Source organism: Saimiri boliviensis, chromosome 16 (genome assembly GCF_048565385.1).
Source record: "Saimiri boliviensis isolate mSaiBol1 chromosome 16, mSaiBol1.pri, whole genome shotgun sequence".
NCBI lineage: Eukaryota > Metazoa > Chordata > Mammalia > Primates > Cebidae > Saimiri > Saimiri boliviensis.
The window spans coordinates 2927636-2951526 of NC_133464.1; the positions used below are offsets into that span (position 1 = coordinate 2927636).

Consider the following 23891-nt stretch of genomic DNA (forward strand, 5'->3'; position numbering starts at 1 on the left):
CCACCACAGCTGGGAATATGCAGAGTCACACTTGAAGCCAGCTCGTCTTTGAGTCTCGCCCAAGGTCCATGGCGAGCTCTGCCTGGGTACCACTGCTGATTACTCAGGGCCCGAGGGCTCTTTAGTTGGCAGACGATGAATCCTGGCAGGAACTGAGTGCTTCCCTTCAAAGCAGTGGGTATGTCTAGAAACGTCATCCGGAGCCTCAGGTGCGCGGCCTCATGCCCTCTCCTACTGTGGCTGAGCTGGCATCCAAGCTGCAAGACAATGTTCTCTCTACTCTTCCCTCCTCCCCAGCAGAAGGAAGCGTCTCCGCCGGAGCTGCAGGCTGCGCTGCCTGTGGTTGGGGGAGGGTGGCGCAAGGCCTCCCTTGGCTGCCCCAGCGGATGACTCACTAGGTCAAGTGCCCCCAGGGACACTGGCTCAGAGCTCCAGCACTATACCAGGTCCTAGCTAGGAACTGTAGTCCTTGTGGCCTAGACGTCTTTCAAGTTTATTTAGAACCCCAGAGCATTTTAGCCCTCAGTGGCGGGGCTTGCCAGAATTCAGGTTCCAACTGCTGGGACGAGTAGCCTTCTCGCTAGGACTGGTCTAAATGCTACCTCTGTGGGAGCAGGCCAAGTTCTGCCCCATGTTGCTTTCCACTGTGACAGGGCAGCACCAAGTTCCAATAAAAAGTCCCACAACCACTGAGCCCTCCCTCTCCAAAGCGCACAGGTTTTGTCTCTACTACACAGCTCCTGCTGAAGTTTAGGGAGAGGTACTATTAGCAATTTAAGACTGTCTTTCCTACCCTCTTCAGTGTCTCCTTCAGTGATACAAAGTTAGAACCAGGCACTATGATCACTCACCTGATTTCCAGTTCTTGTGAAGGTGTTTCTTTGTGTGGACAGTTGTCCAATTTGGTGTTCCTGTGGGAAGGACAATCGCTGGAGGTTTCTACTCGGCTATCTTGCTCCACACCTCCTCCCTATTACTTGTATCTTAGGCTTTACAATTAACTTTTGAACAAATCATTACATAATATTTAACTAATGTTAACAGTTACATTAAATACTTACAAACACATTGGATATTTTCTTTGATACACTAAAATCCTATCACATACAAGGCAACAAAGGAACTCACTCTAATGATGTCTGTAATAACACTGAAAGGCATTTACCACTAAAACAAAATCAAGACATACATGCAAACAAAACGCAAGAGACAAAGGGAAGGCTGTACTAAGAACCGGTATGTTACTGAGACTGAAGGATTAAGTAGGATTTTAGTTAAGAAGATAAGAAGAAGTAAATCCAAACAAAGGGAATAGTTAAGGAGAGCTCGGTGGGAGGGAAATCCTACTTTTCAGCCCCACCAGGGAACAGCAAGAAAGGCTCATGATCCAAGGCCTGAGACAGAGGCTAAAAAGGGATGTCCAATCTGTAGAGGGACATCTGTAGATTATTACAACTTTGGAACCGATCTATATTAGCTGTTTTCAAGCAGTAAAAATTGCCACAATTTTAACAGGTCCTATCCCAAAGTCTCAAAGATCAGCTGGTGAAGCAGCGCTGTATACAAATAAATGAATAAAGTGGTGTCACCCACAGTTTCTGGGTTGAACCATTTCAGGAGAGCCAGTGCTGGTGGAGAAGTCGGACAGAACAGGAACCAACTAAAGTCATATTCCAGTTAGGTTAGCACAAAGAAACCATGAAAACCCAGGAGACCTGAATGACAGCATTCAGGACGGGTGAGGCACAGAACAGGTAGCTCAGCAAGTGATTTAAGGCAGAGGAAAAGGAAGAGTTAAAGATATGCCAAAGGTTTCTAAAAAGAATGAACAGGTGAGTGATAAGATGAGAGAGAGTGAGCAGTGAAGCAGAGGAGGAGGAGATACCACTGGATTCCTGAAGCACGCTGACTGAAGGTCTCCACAGAGATCGGCACAAACACGAAAAGACAAGCAGAACGATCAAGAAAGATCTGATCCGGAGAGGCCGAGTTCAGAGGCAGGAGTCAACAACTGACCGTGATCCTGAAAGACCAGGGATGGTGGAGACCACACGACATCAACTGAGAAGCAAGCGGGCTCAGGACAACCTGAGTGTGGGCAGGGAGAACGTGCCAGAGGTAACCCTCTACAAAAGGAGGCATGGTGGCTAAAAACATCAAAGCGCCCACCTACAGTTCCAATCCCTGGGCCTCCCCACAGGCCATTTATAAAGCTTCCTTAATCATCGAAAACATTTCTTTCCTGAATGTTTACTCCATTTCTCCATCATTTTCCAAGTGAAACCTTCCTGCCTTCTTTCACGTATGCCGTAGCTACAGCCTCCTCCACAGCTATAACCTGCTAGTCAGGTAACTGATTAGTGTAGGTTAAGAATAAGATTAAGCACACATTTTGCTGTTTTCTACCATTCCAAATACAGGTATTGGTGGGCCTAACTAGCTGCTGGTTAAAAACAAGTGGTCTCCAGCTATTTTAGGAAAAAAATAATCATTAAAATATCCACATTAAAAATAACATCCAGACAATGAATGAAATATCATGCCAATGCATTACAGCATTCATGAAGTTCATTGAGTCATTCTCTACTTCCAACCTGATTCCATAGCTAGCCAACTGCCAGCCAGACATCCCCAACACTTCAGCAAAGAGAAAAGCAGCACTGAAAAGAAAACACCATTACCCCACCTTCGACAAAAAAGACGTCCCCCAGTTAAAGGCAGTCATAAAATGTCCCTGAGTCTAATGGCAGAGAGTGAAATTAAGTGAAGACAAAGCTGCAAGAGTGGGGGAAGGGGGCGTGACGTGAGGAAAAAGAAGTCCCTCACTAACGTGAGAGAAAACAGATCTTCCTCAACAACGCGAGCCAAGCTCACTTAGGGCCCTCCAAAGCCAGCGTGAAGTAACATATTCACAACAAAAATTACCAATGGTGCGCAGGCAGGGTCCCAGTGGATCAGAGGCTGGAGGACCTCAGGTCCGGGCACACCAAGCAGGGCCCTGAGCATTTGCAGATGGCTCTGTAAGTACCAGGCCACTCCCGTGAGAGTCCGGGTGGGTGACACCAGCCCCCCTGCTTTATAGACACTGAGACAGACGTGGGCAAGTAACACGAGGCGAGCGAGCAGCAGTGTCAATCCAGACCTCACCCTTCGCTGGGCAACCCCTCTCCCACACACGCAGCAGCCGGGTGGGAAGTCTGCGGCTCCCGGTCTCTGTTGCCAACCTCCCCTGTGACCCCAGGGCTGGCCAACTGCTCATTAGACATCTCCAACAGAGATTCAGAGCAACCCCAAACGGAACTCAGCACCTTATCCCGAACCCCCTTCTGAGCTAGCCTTCATATGTTAGTGGCACCGATATCCTCTCAAACAACTTGACTCAAAATCACATTTTTAAAAAACTGTCACCAGAATAGAAACTGAAAATTACAAACATAGCAGTTAACAGATTAAAAAACAGTCCAAACAAATATGCTGAGAATTTAAGTCTCTAGAGAAGAAAATCTTTCTCTTGATGTACTGTCTCCAATATCACCTTACAGAAAATTCACAACTTATTAGAACTGCCTGAGTAAAGGACTGGAGACAGACTCACCACCGTGCCCTCTAATCTCACAGCTCCCATGAACCAGCATTACCATGGTTCAACTTTAGCTACAAAAAGGGCAGGTTTCCCTTGCAGTCCTCCACAGGTGTGGCATTCTGTAATCTCCCAGACAGCCAGAGAACACAGCAGAACCATCAAAAGCCTATGTGAAAGTCCACAAGAAAAGGCGTCCCATGTATCCCATGGTGGCTTAAAGCAGAGCCAGGATGCTTTGAGACATTTTAACTATGATAACTGGGTTGCGGGAGGTCAGCAGGTGGCCCTGAACGTCACCAAAGCGGGGCCAAAGTAGCACAAAGCACCTGGATCGGGGAGGCTGGAGAATGAGGTGGGGAAAGTGCCCAGAACAGTCAAGGAGGAATGGAGAAATGGGTCATGGAGGCCCCAAGCGACACTTATACACACGACAAACAGCATGACTGAGTGCCCCAGGCTTAGCGGAGACTCGGGGCTACAATGATTCAGGTGGCCTCACTATTTCAAGAGCTGCACATTGAGACAACAGGGCAGTTAGGTTCCTCTCCCAGGGCCAGGCCCCCTTCTCCTGCTGGGGGCAGGGCCCCTGCCTCGCTTGGGGAGAGAAGCGTGTAGTAGAGAGAGAGAAGACAGTGAGTGCTCTCTCAGGACAGCATCTGAAACGCAGTTTCCCTTCACGCTACTGCGCATGGAGGTACTGGGAAGCGCTGTACCCGGGGGCCTGGAAGCTCTACTCTCAGCCCTCACCTACACCTTTCTTCGATCCATCACATTCTGAGTTGCATCCTTCATAATAAACTGGTACCAGGAAGTAAAGCACTTTCCCGAGTTACATGATCACTCTAGCAAATTATCAAACCTGAGGGGGTCATGGGAACCCTCAAATCTGTAGACGGTCAGGTAGAGGTATGAATAGCTTGGGCACCCCATATGCAGTTGGGTTTAAAATGTGGCAATTTTGTGGGAGACAACTGTCAGAATAGAACTGAACCCTAGAAACTCAGTGTCACAGAATCAAAGAAGTGCTGATATGAGAAAAAAACCTTCTCCTCCCGTTTTTCGCCTGGTCACCTCCCATTCAGCCCTCAGCGCTCAACAACCTTTTCCTCAAGTTTGCCTTTGGCACCTGACCTGACTTCTTTCATAAGCATTTCCGAAACTGTAGCTTTCTAACTATTCATACAATTTTCAATTACCTGGCTCCCACACCATACGGTAAGCTCCACTAGGACAGGGTCTGTCGGCAGCCCGCCAGCATCAGGCACATGGTGGCAGCGTGTACGCAGCACTGAATGCATGCCTGAGAAAGGCACTCTGGGCAAGCTGGGGACCTTCCAGCGATCACAACCCACAACACAAACGACAGTGTGCCGCCACTAATGCGGCAAACTGCACGAGGGTGCGTAAGGCAGACTGTGGTTTCGTTTTGAATCAAGAGCCAAGACAACGCATGATTTCAAGGAGCCCTCCACAGCTGATGGAAGCAAGAACTGTGATTTGAAAAACTATGAAAGGAAATGGGTTCTCTAAATCTGGCTATGGTCAAGTTACTCCCATCAAACTGACTCACCTACAGTAACACTGAAACTTTACAGAAATAAATACAAAGTGACTACCTAGAGGCACTCCAAAGTGACATGAAAGATAACAGAATCTTGGGACCCAAACGCACTGTGCTGGGGGACAGTGAAGCTTGGGAACTGGGCTGTGCAATACTGCCTGCCTTTTGCTGCCAAACAGACAGCTATAACTCCACAACTGTGTCACGGCCTCACCCACAAGCCAGGTTCCCACAACTACAGAAGGCCACACAGCTCCCCAGAAGGCCTTCCTCACAAAGTGCTCACAGGAGATTTCTTGTGATCCCCTAAGTCTATCAGAACATACACCCCCATGACAAAACAGCCCAAAAACCGAGTTCTACTGCATCTCACCCTGGCAATGTCAATTACCAGCTTGTCTTCATGGGTACAGACAAGGACAAAGAGGAGCAGAAATCATCCTTCCTGTGAGAGAGAACCCCGAGACAAACGCACAACTGACTTTCCTCTACTCCCTCTTTCACAGGGAAAACCCAGGCCTACTGAGGCTGATCGCGGCTCAAGAACGTAAGCATCTGCCTCGCTGCCTCCGCAGCCTCCCTTTCCCCTCCCGCTTGCTCCTTCCCCTTTAAATACTGACGTTCTCAAAGCCGCCTTTGGAAAAAGCACAAATGCTCCTGTTACCCGGCACATCCTCAACTGCAGCTACATAAACCTCTAACGACCGAGACCTGCCTCAATCACTGTTAGTTACCATCAGGTATACTCTGGAAAAGAATGGACATTTTGAAAAAAGAACGGGCAGGGCACTCCTGCTATCTAAACTTTTAAGCTAATGGCAGCCAACTCTGTTGTGTGGAACGGTTAAAACTCCAACAAAAATCCACAGAGTTTGGTTCAACTGGAGCTGCTGCAAGTTGGGAGAAAACCACAGTGAGTGTGACCCAGAATTCTGTCTCTAAATTCTGCCCCAATCTCTGGCTGATGGCAGAAAGAACTTGCACAAGGCCAGCTACAGATGAGCTGAATCTAAAATAAGTGGACTGAGATTTGAGCACCTGCCAGGGGAGAGCTGGCAATTCTGACCAAGTTAAATGCCTGTCAAACACACAAACAAATCAATACTCTTTAGGGAAACTGAACATGACCAAGAGTCTACAATCCACAGTAAACAGGACACAATTCAGAGTCACTATAAATAAAAAGAATCAAGAAGACATAACCCATCCTCACAACGAAAGACAATTAGCAGATCGGACCTTAAAGGAGTCTAATTCTTGCAAGATATAAAGACAAATATTCTTGTAGTGAATGAACAAATGTAAAATCTTAGCACAGAACTAAAAGTTTTAAGTGAAACGAATTCTAGAACTGAAAAAAAAATTCTCAAACTAAAGACTTGTTGCATGGGATGAACGAGAGAGCAGAGATGCAGGCAGTGAACCCAAGGACACAGAGGATGCCAATCCACCTGAGAACAGAGGGAGACCGGGTTAGAAAGCAGTAAGCAAAGCCTCTGGGACTTTACACTCCGGTGTACAAGGTCTACATACATGTAGCTGGAGGCCCAAAGGAGAGTAGAAACAGTAAAGCAGAAACATATTTAAAGAAATAATGTCTCCAAATTCCCCACATTTGGTAAAAAGATATAAACTTTCAAGTTTGAGAAGTCAGAAAACCACACCCGAGATAATCACCATCAAAAATGCCAAAAACCTAAAAACTAAACTCAACTCTAGAAAACAGGCAGGGGAACAACCATCTGAAATTGTACTGATCAGAATATAACGAAGGTTGCCATCAGATACAATGGTCAGATACAGCGAAGGCCACAAGACAATGGAGCAACACCCTTCAAGTGCTGAAACAAAAAATCTGTCACCTAGAGTTCAGTATCCAGAAAAAAAAAAAATCTTCGGGAATGAAGGCCGCAATTTTCAGACAACACACTCCATGATCATTTTTGTCAGTAACAGACCTGAATTACAAAAAATAATAATAATAATAAAGTGTTCCTCTTCATAAAAAAAAAAAAAATAACAGATAGAAACTTCAATTTTCAGGAGGGCAGACAGACATCCTACGTAACAAAAATACCAAGAAAACAAACATAGGCCTCAGAACACGCAGGGAATGGAGAGGTTAGGGCTAGGTTGAGGGCCCAAGGGAGAAAGCACATCTCAGGTAGGGTCGGCCAACTTTCTATAAAAAGCAAAGGAGTTAAGTATTCGAGGTACATGAGCCACGGTCTGCATCACAACTCCAGTGCTGCCACTGTAGTACAAACACAGCCATTAACAATGTGTGAATGAACAAGTACAGCATGTGCCAGTGAAACTTTATAGAAACAGGTGGCAGGCGGAATGTGACCCAGCCTATAGTTTGTCACCTCCTAGGTCTGACCAACAAGCAGCTGTGAAAGGCGCTGGACATCTAGGAATCAAGTCCTTGTAGAGATGAGAAAATCAAAAGAAATAATTAATATGAAGGCCAGGCGTGGTGGCTCATGCCTGTAATCCCAATACTTTGGGAGGCTGAGGTGCATGGGTTCACTTGGGGTTAGGAGTTGGAGACCAGCCTGACCAACATGATGAAACCCCATCGCTACAAGAAATTTAAAAAAAAAAAAAAAATTAGCAGAGTGTGGTGGCGCACTCCTGTAATCCTAGCTACTTAGGAGGCTGAGGCAGGACAACAGCTTGAACTCAGAAGGCAGAGGTTTCAGTGAGCTGCGATCGTGTCACTGCACTCCAGCCTGGGTAAAAGAGCAAGACTCTGCATCCAAAAAAAAAAATAATGAATGAATATGAAACTGCTATACACACACAAACACACACACACACGGCATTTGGTAAACTGTTAAGTGGTACAGAAATTTCACATATAGAACAAAAAGATGAAACTAACCATCTTAAAAATGGGAACAATGAAAATATCAGAATATTCATAATAAAAAAAGAAGAGAAATAGCTGAGAAGGAAAACTCTGTCTTGTACATTCCACTTCCCTGTGGAACTCTAACACCTCACATACATGTAGCATAAATTTGAGAAACTTGATCAAAATAATACCTAAGCCATATTGAATTCTGAGATAATGTAAGGACTAAAGCCTTAGTAAACACACGGCTTCAAGCCTATTGCTTTACTGCCCTTTATTTCAGCTTTTTAATCAGAAATGTGAGGATAATAATTCACAGCGCTAATATAATGCCCAACAGAGGTACTACACACTGTACTTTTTAAATGTACTGTAACAACTTTTAGACATTATCTACAGCTAATGAGACAAATGGAGGCAAGCATTTACTTCCACTTTGAGCACAATATGAACTCTTACAAAGACTTCAAATTATTAGCAAATGAAATCAAAGTGATTCCAAGACTATTCTTTCATGCTCATGTAAACAATGCTACTTTATGTAAACCAAAAATGCTATTAAAAGTAAAAACAATGGCCTACAGATGGGCTGAAAGTATAGTCTGAAGTTCTACAGAATACTCATTTTCTGTTTCTAAAATACTCTGTTCCTCTTGGCATTTAGCGTTCCTTGCCATATCAACAGCCCAGTATAAAATGCCTTGAAAAAACCTCAAAGCACAGTCAAAAAGTTAAGCGAACAAAGTATTTTCTTCATGGTTGGTAAACTGTCACAAATTGAAAGTAGTGGCACAAAAGGAAGGCCACTCCATCACCAAGTTCCAAACCTAAAAAGACACAAGCTGAATGAAAAAACAGAAACCAACCAGAATCCAAGGGAACTGTGTACTGTGGTCTTTTCTGAGGGTTCTATAAATGAAGATCAAAGATAACTACAAAAAAAACTGTCGCCTTCATCAAATCCACAAATAAAGATCACTTGGTAGACTACTAACACCTAAAACTTTCCACGCACACAACTGTTTTAAGTCATCTAGCAGGAAATTAATAAACATCCTTTAATATCTGATGTAAACAAAGAACAAAAAATAGTCACACAGAAGAAAACTGATGGCTGATCATCCAGAACAGGCCTCCGTCCCTCCAAAGGAAAATTTTGGAAAAGCAACAAAATCTCAAAGCCCTAGTTTATCAGCACAGCATGTTATATTAGGCTGGTGCAAATGTTTTCACGGTTTTTGCACTGTTGATATTTGCTGTTAGATACTGGAATACGTTCTTAAATAAATGTGATTAGAAATCATTTTAATGCATACTTCTAGCTTTATTTTTTTTGCTAATGATCTGTTACTTGCTGTTTATTTTATGTTTTAGACTATGGAAATGATATTAGACAAAAGGCAAATTTGAGCAATTTTCTTATTCCAGTTCAAAATGGGTCGTTACGCAGTGGAGACAATTTGCAACATCAACAACGCACTGGCCCAGGGACTGCTAATGAATGTGCAATGCAGTGGTGGGTCAACAAGTTCTGCAGAGGAGACGAGAGCCTGGAGGGTAAGGAGCGTAGTGGCCGGCCATCAGAAGCTGACGACGACCAGCGGAGAGCAACCATGGAAGCCGATCCTCTCACAACTTCACGAGGGGCTGCTGAAGAACTCAACATCGACCATTCTACAGTCGATCGGCATTTGAAGCAAACTGAAAAGGTGGAAAAAGGTCAAGTGGGTGCCTTATGAGCTAAGCAAAAATTGTTTAAAAATTGTCATTTTCAAGTGTCGTCTTCTGTTATTCTATATAACAATGAACGCCTTCTTGATCTGACTGTGATGTGCCATGAAGAGTGGATCTTATACAAGCGTCAACAACCGGCTCAGTGGTGGGACCAGGAAGAGGCTCCAAAGCACTTCCCAAAGCCAAACTTGCACCAAAAAAACATCACGGTCGCTGTTTGGTGGTCTGCTGCCGGTCTGACCCGCTACAGCTTTCTGAATCTCCGAGAAACCATCACTCCTGAGAAGTACGCTCAGCGAGTCGATGAGATGCACTGAAAACTGCAACGCCTGCAGCCGGCACTGGTCAACAGGAAGGGCCCAGGTCTTCTCCAGGACAGCACCCGACCACACGTCACACAGCCAACACTCCAGACGCGGAACAAATTGGGCTACCAAGTTTTGCCTCATCCGCCATATTCACCTGACCTCTCACCAACCACCACTTCAAGCATCTCAACAACCTTTTGCAGGGAAAATGCTCCCACAACCAGCAGGATGCAGAAAAGGCTTTCCAAGAGTTTGTCGAATCCTGAAGCACTGATTTTTACGCTCCAGGAATAAAACTTATTTCTCACTGGCAAAAAATGTGTTGACTGGAATGGTTCTTGATTACTAAAGATGTGTCTGAGCCTAGTTATGATTTAAAATTTACAGTCCAACACCACAATTACTTTTGCACCAACGTAGTATGTTATTTCAAGAAGCACCGTATCTGCTTCTGGAAGGCCCGAAACAGCAGGCAAGCTAGAGGACGCTGCTGGAAACACCTGGCCTTCAAGGCCACCTGTACAGCACCCGGGGAACACGAGGCACTGAGCTACTTGTCCCCTCCACGCTCTTGACATCAGGCCATTCTCTGTCTCTCCCAGAGGGTCTTCATCCCTGCTAGTCCTCTATGGAACACCTTAAAAACCACCAATCTTGTCAAGTATGTCTCTGAGGATTCCTGCTATATAAACTAGACAGTGTAAAAGAAAGCTTTGACTATAAGAGCTGATTTACCCCAAAGATTTAAACTAACTTCAGTTTGCATCTTTAAAAATATGAATTCTAAAATTATGCCACACTTAATCCTTTAAATACCAATAATACCAACCTGAGTGTTGCAAACTTTTAGCATCTTACTTACTTGGTGCATTCTTCTAAAGACTGTACGAGCATTTGCTGGAAAGAACATATTTCTTCTAGATTTCCCATTAAATATGAAATGTTTGCTGAACTTAACCTAGAGCCAAGAAAAATAACAGTAAAAATATGTAAACAGTTTTACTTATATTCTTCTCCTTTACCATCCCAATGTCATACTGAAGTCTTAACCTAATAAACAAATTGCTGATGTCTAAGGCCAACTGGTACACTAAATTCTGTTTCACTATTTAACCCTCTATTCTCTGAAAATACAAGAGAACAGCCTAAGGTTTGGACTATTTTACAATTAATGCAATTTATCATCTAACTTACTTCTCACTGGTCTGCAATGGCCGTAGGTAGGTTGAAAGCACAGTCTGAAGTTCTTTAGAATATTCATTTTCTGTTTCTAAAATATTCTGTAGCACCTATAATAAATGATGAATACGTGTTATTTGACATTTCAATTGCTATTTGACACTAAGATTTATACACTTTGGACAGTTTATCACCATTGTTCAATTCATACTGTTACTTCAACATAACACTAAAGCGTTGAGTATCATCATTCCTTGTGACACTGACTACTAAACCCATGTAATAAATGATTACGAAGGCCACACAACGGACTTCATCTTCCTGCCAACCACATCTGACACAGGTACACCTGGCATGAATTCCATCAGACACCATGTCTGCTTACACAAAAAGGAGAGCCGCCTATCATCACGACGGCACAGACAAATCTCGACAACACTGTGCCGTACAAAAGAAGCCAGCCCCCAAACACGCACCCCGCATAATTCCATTTATATGAAGCCTAAGAGACGGCAAAACTAGTCTATGGTGACAGAAATCAGAGAAGAGGTGACGGGTAGGATGGGGAGGACAACAGGGAAAGGCGAATGAGGTACATTTCTAAGGTGATAAATACGTTCTGTATTTTGATTTGGAAACCGGTTACAACAGATATATACATTGTCAAAGTTCTTTGGACTGTATCTTTGAAATCCATGCATTTTAACGTATGTAAAATTTATCTCAACTAAAAAAAATAGTTTACTCTTTAGACTGCATCTAAAAACTTAAATCAATTTCTGTGAACTATAGATTTTCCCCAGTGAATATGAACAGTCTCAGACCACCTTATTACCACATTTATTAAAAATTAAAGGTTCATCAATGTAAACAATCTTTACTACTTCATTTAAAGATAGCAGAACAATTACAAATTAACCTTAAAATTAAAATGTTTCCTGATGCCCTGGATTCGTGCAGCAAATTTAGCCAAAAATAAGTCTTAAAAACTCACAGATAAATAGAAACTGCAAAACAGGTGACACCCAGCAGGAATGCTTTCCTCCAGCTACCACCGCGGCAAAGGCCTGGCCCAGGGCAGGACCAGAAGGCCCCGGGTGTGAACTGCAGGTGCTCCTTGCACTGCTGGCACCGGGCAAGGTGCTCTGCACACACAACCTCTCCTCTCTAGGGGAGGAAGCTACTTCTCCCAACTCAAACAGCTGGGAGTAGCAGAGCCAGAGAGCAGCCGCAGGTCCTCCTGCCCCTGCCCCGCACCACACTGCCTTCTCTGGCATCAGACTGAGGCCCGAAGTGAAAAAAGCAGAATCCTTGCCTCCATGCTTCTTCACCCGACTCTGCTGGAGAGCTAGTGCTTTTTCCATCAGAAAATCACATTACATGTGTCTTCTGTGCATCTAGTACATGCATTAAGATGTGCTATTTGTCTCCCAGAGCTAAAGACACATTTTAAATTACTCATACAAAAGAAACTGTACAGAAGTAATAAAGATATTAAGTAAACATGCTCAGTTTTCTCCCTGTAACTTCTGATAATACAAATGTAAACTTAAACATTTAAGAAAAAAGTCATCAAGTTAAATTTAACTTTCGGCTTTAGTCAAGATAACCTGGACCATTATTCTGTTTTCTACAGTCAACTGTAAACTCTGAGAGAAAAGTACATTCCTGAGTAAATGCAAATCTGACTAAATCACTTTCTAAACTACTTGCGCGAAAAATAAAACAGAGGCTCTTCCACTAGTGACAAGAAACTCCGGCCCATCCCTGAAGGGGTCTATTCATGGGAGACAACCGTGGGAGAGCCAGAGCGAGGGGCCCTGCAGGGAGCTGGCTGTTCGGGGCCCCCACAACCACAATGTCTTCCTTCTATGACATTCCCGCTGAACACAAATGTCAAAGGCCCAGTGAACAGAGGCATACAGTGATGCCAGGCACCGCACCCCAGAGACACCACCCTAAACCAGGCCTGTTCTCCACAACATGAGGAGAAGCCAGCTAAGCATAACGGGATCTCAAGCTAAATAAGATAAAATAAGATCTGTCACCGACATGTAAGAAAAGTCTTTTTCCAATGTTAAAGATAGAAAATAAGATTTAGCATAATTACAAATATGAGATACCAACTTAATACTGCTCAGTGCATGCCTGAAAACCTATACACTTATTTCAAACAGAAAAATGTTCCTATGTGAGATAAGAAAGAAAACAGCCACTAGCAACTATAACCAGCAGGAATATGAGAAGAAAATACAATGACCTTTTGTCCATCACAGCATTGGATATAAAAATGAAAGCTTCCCCTAAGTATCAAAAACCACTCCAAAAAGCCCTCTGACAAAAAGCCACATTCATTAAAACAGTTAAGTTGGTTAATTCAACTAACAGTCTTAAACACTATTTTCAAATAGGGTGCTAAACATAATTCCTGTTATGACTCCCAACCAAACACTGCAAGTTACACTTAACTTTTCCTCTAACACACAGCCAGGCCTGGCTCCCTGGCTCCAGCTGGGGTGCCCACTCCCCCCGCCAGGCGGCTGCTGGCCTTCCTGACCTTGAGCGCAGCCCTGGGTGCCACTCACCGCCTTTCTTCCCCTCCTTGTCTTCTGCACGATCTGGCTGCTGCAGGACCCCATAAGACCTCACAGCCTGGCCACCACAGCTCCATCCCACCAACGCTGGAAACCCAGACAGCACATGCAGTTTTCAGAGAAAAAGCAGCTTTTACAACTCACAGTGCTGAAGAAAGGCCCAGAGAGCTGAGCTCAGCCAGCACCAGCTTCCCAGGGGTCATGAGGCATGGAGCACAAACACTGGTGCCACACACTCCCTACACTCAAAACAAAGACGACTCACTTCTGCGCCTCGCAGACACAGACACTGACACTTTATTCACTACCTCATTAAAGGAATACTCAGTAGTATTTCTGATTTTACAAATGGGTTACGACTTTCACTGCCAATATTGGTAGGTGTTTCATGTTTATATGTCATCAATAGTTTTTTAAAAATAAATAACTGATTTACATAAGAGAACAACATTGATTTTTTTAAATTTCATTTGGATAAAAGATTTTTATCATACAACCAATTTCCATAACCCAATCCTGAAGTCCTAAAAAATGGCACAATTCTTCAAAAATCTACTTCTACCTAATCAGCTCCTCCCTGTCCACTGCTACAAAGAAACATGACTATCATTTAAGTTTCTCCCTTCCAGTTTATTTACACTTCAAGTATTTAAATTTTCAAAAAGTAAATTACAAGACAGTAGTTCACCACACAGTGTAGCCTCTAATAAACATCTGACTACAAAGGAGGAGGAAGGAGTGCTGACAAGCAATCCCCGAGGCCCCTGCCGGCTCATCGGCAGGTCGAAGTGACATCGGCAAGTCAGTGGCTCCCCCACCACACACAGTTACTAATTTGATGCCGCATGCTAGGGCTGCTGGTCCTTACTAATGCCTAGGAACATGAGCTCTCAAAAAAAGTTTGGAGGGACCACATCATGCTTTTCTTGTATGACACTGTATCTTTTGAAAGAAAATATGTTACTGTATTATTTTTAAATGTGGAGATTCACAGGTCTTGGGGTATGTTTCTCGCAAATGTTAAAGGTTCACAGGCAACAGCTCCTGCAAAGCCTCCCAGCCCACAGGGGGATGCGGATGCCCGCAACGGCACCTTCACACCTTCACAGCAGCATGACGACAGGTCAACAGCTGGCGTCTGCAGCCAAGTAGACCTGGGCTCACAGCTGCACTCCGCCACCGACTGCCTGCAGCTGGACAAGTCTACCAGTCTGCTGCTCTTTTTCACAAAAAGGGGTTTTACTGGGTTGTGATGGTTACTCAAGAGTGCCAGTCCGTGGCTTACAGCAAAAGGCATCTAGCCAGCCACCTTTCGAACTTCCAGCCCAATCTGGAGTCTTACTTGGAGCTGCTTCTTGAATGACTCCTTCAGTCCGAAGGCAATGACTTCACAAGTCAGGCTTTCTTCCAATTAACTGACTGAACTCTCCCAAACACTCAGCTCTTCTCTGTGTCAGCCTTCCGCTACTGCCTACCTGACAACCTTCATCTGTATCATCTTCGTCTACATACAGCAAGGAAATCCATGAAAAACGATGGGAGCCAAGTGTGAAAGAGGCCAGGGGGCACCTCCCCTCCCAGCAAAGGAGGGAATCCCCAAGCTGCACCCCCTCCCTGATGCCTCAGGGCCCCTCATAATTAACCATCTCCACCTACAAGTCCCAGGCAGAGACTTCAGGAGGTCACAAGATTTAGAAGAAATCTTGGTTAAGGTAGAAAAAAGCCAAGGGAAAAGCAGAAGAGATGAAGCAACTCCAGGGTTTAGGGTCACTGCTGACAGACGGAGACAGGGGACACCAGGTTTTCCTCCTTGGGCTGGCATCTGGAGGCCCCCAGAAACTGAAGGAGCAGGAAGGAAAAGACAGCCGTGGGGCTTCTCTGGAGCACAGGAAAGGCCTGTAGAAGGGTGCCATGACATCTAAGGATACAAAACCGTTTTTGTACACTTACGGATTAAAATGAGTGACTGCTACCTATTACATTACAGTCACGGTATAACATCATGCACGAAAGTAACACAAAAAGTGACAAGGTTTGGTTCTGTGTCCCCATCCAAATCTCACCTTGAACTGTCATAATCCCCATGTGTCAAGGGCAGGACTGGGTGGAGGTAACTGAATCATGGCCGGGGACAGGGGATGGGGCATTCCCCTATGCTGTTCTCATGATGGCATAATAGTGAGTTCTCACAAGATCTAGTGGTTTTATAAACATCTAGCATTTCCCCCGTTGGCACTCCTCTCTCCCACTGCTCTGTGAAGAGGCGCCTTTCATCATGATTATAAGATTCCTGAAGCCTCCCCAGCCATGTGGAACTGTGAGTCAATTAAACCTCTTTTCTTCATAAATTACCCAGTCGGAGGCATTTCTTCATAGCACCGTGAGAATGGACTAATACAGAAAGCCTACAAAATAAAATCATAGTATGTATCACTAAGCAGGGAAGGCCATAAGGACCGTGTCTTCCCAGTCAGCAACTTAAGAAACCCCATTCTCTAATGTGGAGGGGGTGCTCCTTGTCCCTGCAAGAGGAGACTCCAGACTACCATTCTCTCCAGCCTAGGAATCCAACCCCTTCCTTTGATCCCTATCAGGAAAGATGTCGGTCACCAACAAGCGTGCTTTCACTGTCAAATCCACCAAGTTCAGACACGTCAGGTCACAAACCTGTCCCCTTTAATTATATGATCAGGCCACCTTGGCTACAGCTTTCACAGGTCGCCCTCAAAAGCTACTGGGATTCCAGTTTATAAACAGAACGGTATGGTGGCCTCAGTAATGCCTTCCGTTCCCAATGCTCTTAAATACTCTTCTTAATAAGCACAAAAACCTCTAAGGTCCAGCACTTTGCTGAAGCCCTTAAGGCCAACTGCTAGTCCCCTTAACATACTACCAGGTCATGGCCGGCATTACCAACCTCATTCTACTAACGAGGAATCTGGGCTCAGAAAGCCAGGGGCAAACCTCCTGGCCACCAGCATGGCTAAGCAGCATGGACAATTCAACACAAAGGCTGTACACCGTCCACTGCGTCAAGCCACCCTGATCTTAATTAGCTCAGCTACCTACAACAAGGGCACCCTAAGAAGACATGGCTAACAGACTGATTTCAAACCGTACATATGTGAGAAAATAAAGGCAAGCGTAGTGGCTGGCTTAGCCACAAAAACCAACTGAAATGAGAAGAGCTGCCTATGAAGCATCTTGATGTCCTCTTCCTTCCCTGTCACTCTCCAAGCCCAAGGCGCTGCACCTGCTACGTTCCACACTGGCCTCCTCCCGCTTCGATCTCCAACACGTTCAGGACTGTGGTGCCCAACACTTCCCCACAGTGACTATCCCTTACATTAGTGGGAAGCTAAAATTCCTCCACTCAAAAGAAATCCTTCTCTATTTCTATACCAACTTTGTAATACCATTAGCTCCTATCACCTATATAATTTCATACTGTTAATGCACTTAACATGAAAATGCATGTTTTTGGTATTTTTAAAGGCTCACGTAACATTTTAATGCTTACAGATGGACAAACCACTGATCGCTTTACGATTCTGGTACGGTTTATCTCATGCTGTTTATTTTGGATTGCTTGCAATTTATTACTATAACAAATAATCCTCTGAAAATGCCTTTATATAAGCATCTTTGTATGTATTTCAGATTAATTCTCTGGAGGGGATTTTAAGAAGTAGAAATTAAAAAGAAAGCCCTAAATTAAAGACCATGATCACTTTCAGAATTCTATATATAACTGCCACATTACTTTGGAGAAACTCTATATGGATATTCATGTCCACCATTAGAACTAAAAATTTCTCTTTAAATCTCTGCTCACTGAATACAGCAAGTATGACTATTAAATTTTTATGGTAAGTTTATTTTTTTCCAAAGTCTAGTGTTTACCATTTTTTAAACTGCTCACGTCTTTTCCTATTTATCTATTAATCTTAATGTATTTGTCTTAATGAGCTCTTCAGACCTTAAGGATAACCTTGCATTATACCTGATGCAAATAAGATTCCAATTAATTTGTAATCTGGCTTGTAGTGTTTGAGGCAAATAATTTATTAAACTCATTATGTAGCCTAAAAGATTTATCTTTTCCTTTGTCATTTCATCCACGGTCTTTAACTTTTAAAAAGTCATGCTGTTCCCCAGCCCCACCTTTGAATGCATTCCCAACCCCACACAGATCACTGGCAAAGAGTGAAACCTAACCGTTAGAGGTGTTTTTTGTATTTTTTAGAGAGACAGTCTTGTTCTGTAGCTCAGGCTAGAAGTGCAGTGGTGCAATCACAGCTCACTGCAGCTTCAAACTCCAGGGCTCAAGCAATCCTCCCACCTCAGCCTCCCAAGTAGCTGGGACTACAGGTACTTGCCACCAGCTAACTTTGGTCTTTGGAGAGACAAGGTCTTCTTATGCTGCACAGGCTGGTGTCAAACTTCTAGCCTCAAGCAATCCTCACAACTAGGCCTCCCAACGTGTTGGGATTACAGGTGTGAGCCGTAATACCTAGACTGTTAAAGGTGTGTAAGCACAATCTCTGGTCAGTCTTTGGTGAATACTAAATTATGCTACCCAAATGTGAATCCTAGAAAGACTTAAAAATAAAAACAAAACTAAAAACAGACATCAATGACTGTGGGGAGACAAACTACAGAAGTGCTCTGAGTCACAAGCAAGACACAGCAACAGTACATCCCAGGGAAGGTGGATTTTAAGCATCCAGAGCTGCTCAAATAGGTGTAAGGTGTCCAGTTATCAATTTTAAAAATTATAAGACATGTAAGAAAGTGAGACCGTGCACGTGCACACACATGTGCACAATGAAAAGAATCAGTCAATGGAAACTGTCTCTGAAGGGCACATATATTGGACTTAGGAGGTAAAGGTTTCAAAGCACCTATTTTAAATATGTCCAATGAACTAAAGGAAACTATGCTTAAAAATTCAAGGACAATATGAAGACAATGGTTCCAATATTGTCTACAGTTGATGAACTGCACAACAGGAGTCCCGGAGGGAGAAGAGAAAGAAACAGTTACTGAATGGACCGTAACAAGAGTCATAAATTACCAATTTTTTTTTTTTTTTAACTTCCCAGTCTCTTTTTGGTGTTCATGTTAATCATTATACGACAGCAGAAGACACATATCCATCCCATTCATACCTGTCTCATTACCTCTTAATTTCAAAATGTTGGTACTTTCATGTGGAATACTCTTCTCTCACTCCATTAAATGGATCCCAAGTTAAGACAAGTCATTCATGTAACTTTAACACCACTGGTCCACACTGGTCTTACCCTTTAGTAAGTTTTCAACTCTCAGTGGAGTTAAAAACACCTAGACCTTCTAGTTTTCTGTGAAAACAAAACTACTAAAGGGGCTGTGGAAGCGCCTAACACATTATCTGTTGTATTTTGTTCTGTGTTGTATTCTGTTCTCTACTTTTATGCACAATTTATAAATATAAAATTAGGAAAGCTGAAATGGATTCCCGGCTTAGTCACTAAGCAGTGCATAACCTTGGACACGGCATGTAGCTTCTGTTTTCTTTACTCTAAAATGAGGGTACTACATCAACAGATGATTCTCTATGAATTCTATGAGTTTATTTCCGTAACAACTGTAACTTAGCCCTGCACTTTTCATGAATGCAGCTTTATACAGACAACAGCTTAGATGTGATTTTGAGGTCAAAGTGTTCTCCATCGTTCTGTATGAGAAAGTTGGCTGATTTGAAGCAAAGAGCACTTATAATGACCAGGCTATTCTCTGTGTAAAAGGACAGTTAGAGAAGGAAAATGAAAAGGGTATCGACTATGCTTCAGTCTGAAAGGTGACGGAATATATAATGCAAAGGAAAACCCACCAGGATTTCTAAAAAAGCATGGTTGCCTGGTTTCCTAAAGTGCCTAATGGAAGCAAGATTCATGGAGAAACTAAAGAATAGCCTTGGCACCAATGTAGATGCTGCTAACCATTTTTTCAACACAATTATTTGGACCTGAACAATAATAGAAGGTAATACCCTATTTGGAACCTCACTGTGGATTGTGGCTGTGTTATTTACTACATGAAGCAGTCGCAAAGAAAGCAATGTCTTATACAAGAATGCAAGAGGAGATCGCAGCACCAGGCCTTAAAACTCAAGTTCTCCTACAACCCATAAAACCTATCTATTGATTTTGTAGCTATGTACACAAGACTACACATCAACTACATTACACACTAAAAAGCGAGTAAGTTAGTGGAGCCACATTCTGGGAGCAAATGCCCGACAGGCCAAGAGATGAAGCTGACGCGGAGCACCAGGAGACGACGGAAGCAGGCATCCAGGGCGCGTGGGCCACACGACGGGCTGCAAGGAGTCTGACCAAGTTGAGTGGGAAGGCAGAGCCCAGGCAGCCCAAGGAAGACGCGTGAAAGAAAGGGAAGACAGAGGGGAGGCAGGAAAAGTGTTTCCAGGGCAGAAAAGGATCTGGAGTTGACCAAATACAAGAAAAAGAAGTCAAAGACTGCCACTGAGGTCAGAGAAATGGCACGATGCATGAAGAGACACCTGCTCCCAAGAAGACGCAGAAATGTCAAACTCTGAAAAATCAGCAGTCAAAGTGGAGGCAAGAGAAGTTCACTGCATTCCCGTACCCAAGTGCGAGCTCAGCAAGGGGAGAGGCACCCGCCATTCTGCTCACCACGTACCCAGTGCTTTAACAGAGCTGCACAGAGCAGGCACCAAATAAACGGTTATTAACGAGTGGGTCCCCAGGCCAGTCTGTCCTGCAGAAAGATGCCGGAGCAGATGGAAGGCAGGCACTCAGGAGAACGCTGAGAGCGCGGGCCCCACAGCACAAAACGTGGCATAGGTCCACCTGCTGGAGCCGTTGAGACTCCATTTCACCACAACTTTTCACCACTTCTCAACACAGGTGCAGAAAATGAAACACTCACAATAAAATGGCTGCTACACAGACACACCAGTCAACTGCTACTTCACACCAACAACTCAAAGATCTCAGGTTCATCTTTATATCGCCTCACCAAGAAAACAGAAAAGATTGGGAGTAGGGAAAGAAATAACAAAATAAATGCACTTTTTCACCAGAATTCATAACATACATATGTTTAGAGGGTTTGCTTTGCTGTTATTATGTTGAGTAGACATATACCAGGAATTTAAAATTTTAATAAATTCTTTAAAAAATTATTTTCCATTTCTATAGCGCATACAATTGCTGCGTAAGCTTAGGTACAAAGAAGGTTTAGACAATACAGACTTAATACCATGAGACTATACGTTGATTTAATAGAATTAGACTATACAGATTTAATACCATTAGACTATACAGACAATAGCATTAGACTACACAGATTCAATAACATTAGGCTATACAGATTTAATACCACATACTGAACACATAAAGCTGCCAATTTTCGGATACAGAAACGCCTGTCTTTAACAGGTATAGCACGTGGTTGTGCTCCCCTAATTCCACGCCATGTACAGAACACATCAATCCTGGGAAAGACTGTATTAAGAGGAAAAATAAATTAGAAACCCTATGTCTAAAGTACTTACACCCTACTCTGAATACAAACAGAATGGCACTCAATGCATATAAAATTTTCAAATATCATCATATACCTTTTAAAATACCATTTTTGAAGACTGGCAAAAACACAGGGAAATAGTGACATTACTATGATATGGGACAAGAGCAAGGGATGTTTCCATATACACAGTATTAAAACAAAACCATACAGTTATAAAACTACTGAGCGAGATCAGAAAGAAACTGTGTGGCAGATGAACGAAGTTTATTTCCTTCTTCCTATTCTAGGTACTTTACCTATATTCTACATTGCTGAGTCTTAGAGACAGTCAAAAAATCAGTTAGTTACAAAAATGTTTTGCAGTTACTCACCACATTGTAATAGCTTTTGTTTATGGCAGTTGTATCAAATCCTTTGGGAGGACTCTTCAATGTTCCTGATTTGGGAGACACAGGCTTCTCTGAAATAAAAATGTAACACAGTTTTACTGATCAATGCTAAAGATGACAAAAGTTCCAGCCCCGCAGGCTGCCCAAGGATACTCATCCAGCAGCCTCACTGAATTAACAAGCCACAAGGAAAGCCGAGGAAAAGGCCCTCCACAGTGACCCTCAGCACCCCAGAAACCCAGTTCCTCAGGCTCGGCTCACCAAGGCCAATCTCTGCACCCCATCCCACCTGTTCTCCCAGTTTCAAGCTGAAGACGTCTGCGAGACCGTGCTCCACGAGGGAGCGTCAGCCAGAACTGAGGCAGTTCAGCTACAAGGACAGTTTAACAGTGTGGTAACTACAAAGCGCCACCCAAGTAAGAGCCATTTGGGCAGAAATGTAACAATATTAAAACATCAGGGCTAAATGTTAGGGATTCAGATCCCTCAGAATGGAAAAGTCTCTTTAAACAAGTAGGATCTGCCTCAGGGCTTGAAATAACCATCACTCACAGGAGACAAGGAGGAGAAAGAAAAGTCACCTCAAACAGGGGCAAAACCAAGAAAAACCTGCACCGTCTTCACTTCCATACCGGCCGAAACCGTGACAGCAGCCCTGATTCCGGCAAGGATTCAGTGTCTAAAACAGCACTGCTTCTGCTCCACATCCATTCAACACATGTTTACTCAGCATAACAGATGCTGACGAAACGTCTGCCAAACAAAACATGACGCTGTGTGTGCCGGTCACCGGCTCTATGGGAGGGGGGTCTCCATCACTGGTCCTATGAACAGTGGGGGCGTGTCTGTTACTGGTTCTTCGGGGTGAGTCTGTCTTTCAATAGTTCTGTGGGTGGGTGTGTGTGTGGCGGGGGGGAGGTGTCTATTCTCAGTTCTATGGACAGTGTCCGTGTCTTTACCATTAGTTCTACAGACAGAGCACCGTGTCTGTATCACTGGTTCTATTGGGTGGGTGGGTCCCTCTGTCACTCGATGGTTTTATTGGTGTGTATCTCTACTAATGGCTGGATGGACAGAGTGTGTGTCTGTCGCAGTTCTATGGGGTGGGTCTTTCAATGGCTGGGGGGGTGTGTGTCTATCGCAGTTCCAGCGGGTGTATCTCTCAGCAATCCTATGGGGTGGGCAGATAGGTCTACCATTGATTCTACAGGTTCTGTACATCTAACACTGGTTCTATGGATTCTGTCTACCACTAGCTTTCCAGGGCTACAGGGGCAGTCTATCAAATTGCAGCTACTGGGGACAAATGAAAGGGAGAGGTTCTTTTTCCCATATTCTTCCCTAAGAAACTTTGATGAGCATTTTCTAGGGAACTTAATTCCTCCCAGTTCTCCCTCAAGCTCGCCTCCACTGCAAGAATCCTGCCATGTGAACCCCCTCACTGGGCGGAAACACACCCCTTCCCTCTGGAGTGTGGCAGCATCTGTCCACAGTCCATCCCTTCTGCTCTCCTCTCCCCCGTCCGCAACCTCAGTGTCCTGGGGTTGGAGGTGGGATATCCCCGAGCAGTGCCTGCAACCCCAACACTCCCAGGTTCAGGTCCCTAATGCTAACTGCCTCCTCAGGACCTGCACCATCTTCTAGTAACAGAAACCCAGAATGCCCCAAACCACCCTCATGCTCTTGAACCTTGCGTCCTCCTTCTGTGGAGCTGTTCACCTAAATCTTCCTTCAAGGCCTCACTGTCAAGTTTTTCACGGTAGTTGAAAACAAGGTACCACTGCCAAAATTCTCTCTGCCCACAGGATAGAAAACACACCTCCATGGGAAACAAATCACCTCTACACCGTAAGAGCTACAAGGAGGAAAACCAATCTCTTCTTGCCAGCACACTTTCCTACTCCATCTCTTATCTGCAGCTAAGAATTATAGAAGAAAAACCATGAAATGTTTTCATTTGAGGAAAAATAACCGTTTTTCATCTTTAATACCTGCAATTTGGAGGCAGGATGGAAACTAATAGCACAGGGTAGACTGCCCACACCTAAGTTAAAACCACACGTCAGTCAGCATGCGCGCCAGGGAACTGAGCTTCCTAACAGTGACCCTGAATCTGCTTTGAATTG

The 23891-nt window shown here is 44.0% G+C and overlaps 1 protein-coding gene across 13 annotated transcripts in view; it reads right to left on the reverse strand.

Moving 5' to 3' along the window:
* The window catches only part of ARHGEF7 (Rho guanine nucleotide exchange factor 7), a 184035-nt gene that overhangs the window by 47956 nt on the left and 112188 nt on the right, over positions 1-23891 (reverse strand). For 12 of the 13 annotated variants that reach the window (XM_074387439.1, XM_039473192.2, XM_039473193.2 and 9 more), the window contains 3 exons: positions 21748-21836; positions 11241-11335; positions 10909-11004 (listed from right to left, as the gene is read on the reverse strand). In XM_074387439.1, the coding sequence (XP_074243540.1) occupies positions 10909-11004; positions 11241-11335; positions 21748-21836 (280 nt within the window). The other variant, XM_074387444.1, reaches the window with a different exon arrangement.